Source organism: Miscanthus floridulus, chromosome 13 (assembly GCF_019320115.1).
Source record: "Miscanthus floridulus cultivar M001 chromosome 13, ASM1932011v1, whole genome shotgun sequence".
Taxonomy (NCBI): Eukaryota; Viridiplantae; Streptophyta; class Magnoliopsida; order Poales; family Poaceae; genus Miscanthus; species Miscanthus floridulus.
Window position 1 is genome coordinate 66,742,329 of NC_089592.1, and position 8,049 is coordinate 66,750,377.

General features: G+C 47.7%; 1 protein-coding gene across 1 annotated transcript; it reads left to right on the forward strand.

Moving 5' to 3' along the window:
- The first annotated feature begins 3,580 nt into the window (after nucleotides 1-3,580).
- Nucleotides 3,581-7,756, forward strand: LOC136502169 (guanine nucleotide-binding protein subunit gamma 4-like). Its single transcript, XM_066497643.1, has 5 exons — nucleotides 3,581-4,028; nucleotides 5,472-5,524; nucleotides 6,265-6,309; nucleotides 6,404-6,448; nucleotides 7,078-7,756. Exons 1-5 carry the CDS (start codon nucleotides 3,918-3,920, stop codon nucleotides 7,673-7,675), a joined length of 852 nt encoding a protein of 283 aa, XP_066353740.1. The 5' UTR covers nucleotides 3,581-3,917; the 3' UTR covers nucleotides 7,676-7,756.
- Nucleotides 7,757-8,049: the final 293 nt, after the last annotated feature.

Below are 8,049 nucleotides of genomic sequence, written 5' to 3' on the forward strand. Positions count from 1 at the left end.
TATTCGTGCTTGACACGTCAGTCTCCAGGAGTCTTGGAGCATCCTTTAGCGAGTTGACTGGCATGCCTACTCCACCTCATATGCATACTACCGGTCCGTCTACAGTATCCCCAGTCGCTGTGACTACTCAGAGGCTCCCCTCATCTATCGTCTCGCCAGATCCTACGACAGACATACTAGCAGCTTCACAGGCAGCACCAGCCCTAGCTCAGACCCAGACCACTTCAGCGACACTTCCTACCACAGAGGGTCAGTCAATTCAGAGCTTAGGGTCAGATAATGATGGTGCCCAGTTCCAGCTTGCCCCACGTTCTTCAGCGCCCGGCTCATCCGCTGCAGCCCCACTGACCGACCCCTAGGTTTTGGTGTTTGACGCCAAAGGGGGAGAGGGAGTTCGAGTATGTAGTCTTAGGGGGAGCTACATTTAGGGGGAGCTAGTTATCTAGTATTAGCTTATTATATACATTTGGAGTTTTATTTGTGTGATACACTATTACTTATGCATTCGTGTGTTTACTTTCATGCATACTATTATATATATGTGGTAGTGCTATCTATGTGATTGTGATATATGACATGTGTGCTTTCTACTTTGCATTATTTAAATGTCATATCACTTGTGTTATGCTCATTTGCTTTTGCTTCCGCGTTTAAACTTCGAAGCAAATGAGCTTTGTTATTTATACTCATGCTTAATTAATATCCTTTGAGTACATTGTGTTGGCTTGGGTCATATAAGCTTGACTACCACTTTTATTCTTATCGACAAAAGCTTATATGAACCAAGTCCGTCAAAAACCTCACTCTTTCACATACTCGAGGTGGTATTATCATCAATCACCAAAAAGGGGGAGATTGAAAGCATCTAGGCCCCTAGTTGGATTTTGGTGATTAATGACAATACAAGATTACTATGACTAACGTGTGTTTTGCAGAGGCAAATAAAGTTAGGTCATGGTAATGGAGATCGATTGGGCAATCGAGGTTGTCATGCCCCTACATTGGAAATCATTTCGGTTTTCAAAGGATTGACGACAAGGTTAAGGATGACTAGTTCTAAGTGTCGATTGGAGTTGGAGAGACACTTAGAATAGTTTAGGACTTTGTTTTTCCTTTGGCCGTACTATTAAGGGGGGTATGAACGGGTAGCTTGACCTAGTTGAGTCTAGTGAGTTAGGTGTGGTGCACACTTATTAAAACTAGCTCTAGGTAGCTCCTATGAATGCCTAAGATCCTTTGGAGCAAACTTCATTCATATATGATCGAGAGTTGGAGGTGAATGGAGGGTCAAATACTGACCGGACGCTGGCTCCGGTGCGACCGGACGCTGGCCGCAGGGTCCGATCAGTTCATTTGACCGAGGAGAACAAGTCTGGTGTGACCGAACGCTGGAAGGTCAATGTGACCGGACGCTGAGGGCCAACGTCCGGTCGACTCCAGTAAGGGTCTAGACTTGAGAAAGTGTGACCGGACGCGTCCGGTCAGTGGTGACCGGACCCTGAGTATCCAGCGTCCGGTCGATTATAGTAAGCATCCAAGAGCGACCGGACGCGTCCGGTCAGTACTGACCGGACCCTGACAGCGTCCGGTCGTCACTTGAAAACTGTTGCGCGGGTTGAACTGACCGGAGCGTCCGGTCAAAATGATCGGAGCGTCCGGTCATCCCGCAGAAGCTCATAACGGTTCGTTTTTCAGGCTGCCTTATAAATAGAAGCTCCACTCGTGTGTGGAGTAACTTTTATTCATTCCAACAGCTGAGAAACACGTTTGTGAGTGTCAAGAAGAGCAAGGTCCTAGTGAGGTGTTTGTGATTTGAGAATCCAAGAGAGTAGACTCACTAGCAAATCAAGAGTAGCAAAGTGTGCATCCATCTTCTCATTAGGTTTCGCGTGGTCAAGTGAGAGTTCGTGCTTGTTACTCTTGGTGATCGCCATCACCTAGACGGCTTGGTGGTGATTGAGAGCTTGGTGATCACCCGGCGGAGCTTGTGGGTGACCCAACTCAAGTTGTGAGCGGCTTTGGGTGATTCGCCGCGACGGAGTGTCGAAGAATCAACCCGTAGAGAGCACTTGATCCTTGCGCGGATCAAGGGGGAGCTACACCCTTGCGCGGGTGCTCCAACGAGGACTAGTGGGGAGTGGCGACTCTCCGATACTTCGGCAAAATATCGCCGCGTTCCTCTCTCTCTATATTTACTTTGAGCATTTACTTTGAGTATTTACTTTGAGCAATTCCATACTTGTTTTTACATCCTTAGAATTGCATGCTAGAGTAAGTTTGGAACATAGGTTGCAAGTCCGTTGTGCGTTAATTTGATAGAAACACATTTCTAGGCACAAGGGGTTAATTGGGCTATCCATAGGATTTGATTATTGCAAGAGAATTTAGAATTAGCCCAATTCACCCCCCCTCTTGGGCATCTTGATCCTTTCAGCGCCAAAGGGATCGGCCGCGGAGATCGAGTCCGTTGTGGCCGGTCTTGATATGTGGAATGGTAGGGACGTGGAGCTAGCCAATAACACCATAGCCATGGTCGTGCCATAGTCGTTGCCTATAGGTGTCGTCATCCATCTTCTTGTGAAGTTACGGTGGAAATTATAGTAAATTTGGGCTAGAGGCCCACACTTCTATTTATGTTTAGGCTTCAGTTCAATTTCAATCTAATCATGTTTTAGTTCAGCTAACCATGATTGTTATCAAACAGTACGTGAAGGTTATGAGTTACCACTCAGGAATGAGCAAGATTTATCAGATTTAAATTACACGTGGCTACATAATTCATATAGCACAGTTGATCATAACACATTAAACAATTCAATGCTATGGATTAGCCTATGAAACGGTGGCATGCATTAAGATACGATGTTTCATCCATCAGCATAAACCTATACAAGTGATGTGGTATTTTTTGAGAACAACATAATAAAAACTCACCATTATGACTGGCCTTGTGAGTATCTAGAATCTAGATTTTCAAAATGAAGGCCACTATCTGAATTCTCATATATACAGTCCTTATATTAAGTAATTCATCGACCCATTGAGTAGTTTGAGTTACAGCTCGCACGAGGAGGGCCGTGCGACGAGTTGGATACTTGGATGCCTGTGGCTGATCCGCTGATCACTCAAGATGCTAGCGTCGATGGTAGGAGTCGTGTCGGCAGTTCAATTCGATCCTATAGACTGTGGGGCTCAATAGAGACAACAGTCGTCGATGAATGTTGCACACGTACGGCCCGTTTCCTTGGCTGGACCATGGGGTCAAGTGACGTGCTTCACAGCAGCTGCAGCGGGGATACTCCCAGTCTCCCAAGTCCCACCACCCACTAGGCCACTACACAGGTGACAAGTTCAAGCGAGTTCCGTTACGCAGCTAGGAGTCTAGGACCTAGGGGCTACTCCTTCTAGCGACCACACAGTACAAATGTACTCTACAATATACTGCAGACAGTAGTACTACTCTACTATACGGAGTACACAGCTGGTAGGGTGGGTTTTATACAGCAATACTGTAAGGTTCTGTCCAGTATATGAACTGAACCCCGTAAGAAATTTGAAAAACCGAGATGTATCCGAAACACCCATCTCCATCCATGTCGATGCCCGACTGCCCGTACGCACTGCGCATGCTTTGCTTCCGGGGCAGGGCTGCTGCGGCTCGCGCAGACGCTCCCTCGTCGCCCCCACCTCTCGCCCCGACGGCCCGACGCGAGCCGGTTTATAAACAGCCGTCGGCCGCCACCCCTCCTTCCCATTTTCCCAGGCTCAGGCTGGCCGGACCCGCGCTAGCTAGCTCGCGGCCGCAGCAGCTAGGAGTAGATAGCTCTCCAGCCCATAGCTTAGCTTAGGTCGCCTCGTTTCGTAGGGTCTGTCTGGTTCGGCCGTTGGTCGATAAGTTGGCGGGCGCGCGACCCGCCATGGGGGAAGCGCCGCAGCCCAAGTCGCCGCCGAGGTACCCGGACCTGTGCGGCCGGCGCCGCCTGCAGCTCGAGGTGCAGATCCTCAACCGGGAGGTCGGCTTCCTCGAGGTACGCACGCACCAATAGCTTTTCTTTGTTGAGTTCCTTCATTCTTCTTATGGTCGCGAGCGTAGCGCATAGCCGCATAGGAAATCTCATTGAAAAGTTTGTCGATGCGGCGAGCTCCTCCTTCTCGGGTGTTGGGGAGTTCGTCGCGAGGCTCGAGGCGACAAAAGCGTTCCTCCCCTGCTCCTCCGACGTGCCGCGCCGTACGGTACCCTCTGGGACTGGGACTTTTGATCACCCATGGGCTGTTGGGCATGGTCACCTCACCTGGGTTTTGTCCCAAGATTTTTCTTTTCCCTTTCTCGATGGAAGAAAGTCTAGTTCTCGCCAAGAAAAAGTGCTAAAGTATTAAGAAAAGGGATGCGAGACTATCTAGTTGCTTCTCGCTGGCGCTGTACCTGCAGCCAATCAGATTGCATCTCGCGTAGCGATTTGATCCCTGGGGACGCCCTAAGAAAGCGTTTCAGATCTTTGCTGCTCACATTTGCATCGGCACGGCATGGCAATGAATGGGTGGAGCATAGCATACCGCCGCTTCCGTTCAGGGCACATGGTGTTGTAGTACTAATAAAAAAAATAAATTATAGTTTGTGAATTTATTAAGTCTAATTAATCGGTTATTAGCGCATGTGTTACTGTAGTATCATATTATCAAATCATACACTAATTAGGCTTAAAAGATTTATCTCGTAAATTAGTGTAAATTGTATAATTAATTATTTTTTAATATATATTTAATAGTCGTGTTAAATATTGGACGGACTCTCTCGGCCTGCGGCACTGGATGCTTGCCTACTGCGTCGTGAGTAAAGATGGCAACGGGGACCCGATCCCCGATTCCCCGCGGGGAATTCCCCTATTAGGGGACGGGGATGGAGTCAAATATGCCCCCACGGGGATCTAAACGGGGAGAAAACGTCCCCCGTCGGGTTTGGCGGGGACGGGTCTGGGGGAGCATTCCCCGTCCCCGATACCCGCATCCCCGCCCTATTTATATACAGGCTTTGCTCTCTTTCCTGATGGCCCAACCAGCCCACGAAGGCCCAATGTCTTCTGAGTATATATAACAGCAATAACCCTAGTTCTACACCTTTGTGATGATTAATATCCTGCTTCTTGCTATTTAGCTATTTTTGGATTGTGATTCGTGGTGTACTCTAATATTGTGTCGATGAACTCATGTGAACGATGATGAATTAACCTGAATGGTGATGAACAAATGCGGGGACGGGGATCCCCGACGGGGATTTTTCCCCTCGCGGGGGCGGGGATGGGGGAGAAATCATCCCCGTGAGCTTTGGCGGGGACGGGGATGGGGATTTTTTCTCCCCGCGGGGACGAGGATGGGGAAGCAACCTCCGACGGGGAATTCTCCGTTGCCATCTTTAGTCGTGAGGCAGGCCCTGACTGACCGACTGACTGACGGGGACTACTCGCCTTTTGCAGCAAGAGATACAGGGACTCGAGCGGATTCAGCCCGTCTTGCGATGTTGCAAAGAGTATAATCCTCTCTCTCTCTCCCGCTTTCCGCTTTTTCTCGTCTGGAACTGGAAAATAATTATCAGTTACCACTGCATCTTGCTATGATTGTTGGCTTGGCTTCGATGGGCAAATGGCGAGCCTACTCCGTATGCTCCTTCGTGTTCATGCTATTTTCATTCTTAAGTCAAGTCAAGGCTAGCTAGTGTTGTTTTCTGTTATTTCATTTTAGAATTTAGAGCTATTGCTCTTGATATTAAGAAATGTGCAGTTTTTACAGTGGTGATGTTCTGGTATTTACTTTATCTGTCATGAGAAGAAAATAGAAAAAAAGAGAGGAAAATATCTTCCCTTGTGGCTCGATATTCCTTGACCCACACATTCCCTATGTAAAAACAGACTCACATGAACAGCAACAAGTATACTGTGGTTTTCTTGAACGTTTGCTTTGTGTAATAATTATATTTTGTCCTGGTTGTCTGATACTCCACATTTGGACTGTTGCTCAGATTCCATTTATATTCCTATTTGAGGTTGCAGGATAAATGCTAGTGTATCAAGAAATGAACATATTAGTACTGTAATAATGTAATACAGTAGGTAGGTCCTGTGCCAGTTCACTCTTTTTTTTAAAAAAAAAAGGTATTCAACAGTAGTATTATACCTGTGTATCTTTTTTTTGAGGAAATATACCTGTGTATCTTTGATTACCGATATTTTTGCTCACCAAGGTGTTATGCTTTCCAATAATTTTTTACAGTGTCAACGAGTTTGTCAGTGCAAAGACCGATCCAATGATACCAGTGTATGAATTCTTAACTTGATTCTCTCATGCCAGCAAAACCATGCGCTGATGCTGCTTATCAGTGTCTTTTTTTCGCTGACTCTGCTACTTGCAGAAGCAAAAGGAAACATGGATCTTGCAGCCTCTTCCGGTGGATCAGGTACTTCATTTATCCCTAGAAGACTATTTTGAATTCATGGGCAGGCAGGAATATTCAAGTTTTTTAATTGCTTGTTTCAAATTTCGTGACACTAAAAATGACAATGATCTGATGAAGATACGATGAATCACTGAACTAGTAAACAGTCCATCAATTGAAGTAGCACCACAAAACCAATACAATAGGGGTCTAGTAATTTGATGCGCTATGTCCCTGCTCCAACATGTAAATCAACATTACTTTTGAATTCAATAGCATTTATCATGAAACAAGAGCCCTTTAAAAGGTTCTTGTTTAATCTAGAGCACTGTTTCTGTAGATCTGTTTTTTTCATTGTGCTTAAAAGAACTGAATTTCAATTCTCTAAACCTTTTTTGTTAGAAATTTGATACTAGAGTTTGGTAGCTTTAGAGTAGTAATAGGATTTTGAAGCGTCAAGCACATAGTAGGCGTATACTATAACACTGGCAAAGTGACTCCTCAGATATGTCGAAAAAAGTAAAGCTGTCCGACGTCTGTTCTAGTGGTGGCTCTGAAACATTTTTGCAGCCTTGGCGAAGCCTATGTGGCTATGCTGCCCTATCAGAGTTCGAAATGTACAAATTCATGAAAACCGAAATCTTGTGCAGATCAAAATTGCGCACATGCTTTTCATGCCTGTGCTGCTTCAGCTGCTCTTGCTGCACCTGCCGCGACACGCAGTGCTGTACTCCGCCGACCTGCAGCTGTCCAAAGACCCCTTCGTGCAGCAGCAGCTGCTGCAGCCTTCCCAGCTGCAGCTGCAAGCCGCCAGGCTGCTGCGGCCATTGCCGACCCCAGTGCAGCAGCAGCTGCTGTCCTAGTGATTGCAGCTGCTCGGACTGCCCGTGTTCCTGCTCCTGCCCCCCGTGCTGCAGCTGCTGCCCCGGCTGCTTCTCCTGTGCGGGGTGCTCGGCCGGCTGCCTCGGCGCCCTCAACCGGTGTCTCGGCTGCCTGTCGTCGTGCTGCAGCGGGATGCGACCTTCCTGCTGCAAGTGCCAGTCGTCGTGCTGCGAGGCAGGGTCGTCCAGCCGCGGCACCGGCACGGGAGCGTGCTGCCGCGGTTCGTGCCTGGGTGCCCCGCCGGCGGCACCGTCGTACCCGGAGTGCTCGTGCGGCTGCGTGTGCTCCTGCTCCAGGTGCAAAGGAGGATGCCGCTGCCCGTCCTGTGGTAATAATCCCTGCTGTGCCGGTGGATGCTTATGCTAGATTAGAGTATTACTAGTAGCTAGTGTGGCTGTTACTCTTCATTTCTGTGCTGGATGATTTGGCGTGTGATATGGATGGAACTTCGCAAGCGTATGGTATTCACTGCCAAGAATTAACTTGGGCGCCAGATGTTGATATAAAATTACAGCTAGAAAAAATACTGCGGGAATGGTTGGCATTGTTAGTACCTCAGTCAAAATTAGCACTACTTTTCAGCTATAAAAATAGTATTTTTTTAGCACCAAATCAGCCCCGAACAGGACCGTTTATTTGCGAAACCATCGCTGCGTCGGATAGAATCCAGTCTGCCGACCCCGCATCCCCCACTCGCGGTTACGGCCCAGGAGCGCGCTAGGCCCAGCCGAAGCCCATGC

Coding starts and splice junctions, on each gene's coding strand:
- LOC136502169 (XM_066497643.1), top strand. CDS start 3,918: ATGGGGGAAGCGCCGCAGCCCAAGTCGCCGCCGAGGTACCCGGACCTG. Junction 5,525..6,264: donor GTCTTGCGATGTTGCAAAGA/GTATAATCCTCT, acceptor AATTTTTTACAG/TGTCAACGAGTTTGTCAGTG. Junction 6,449..7,077: donor AGCCTCTTCCGGTGGATCAG/GTACTTCATTTA, acceptor AATCTTGTGCAG/ATCAAAATTGCGCACATGCT.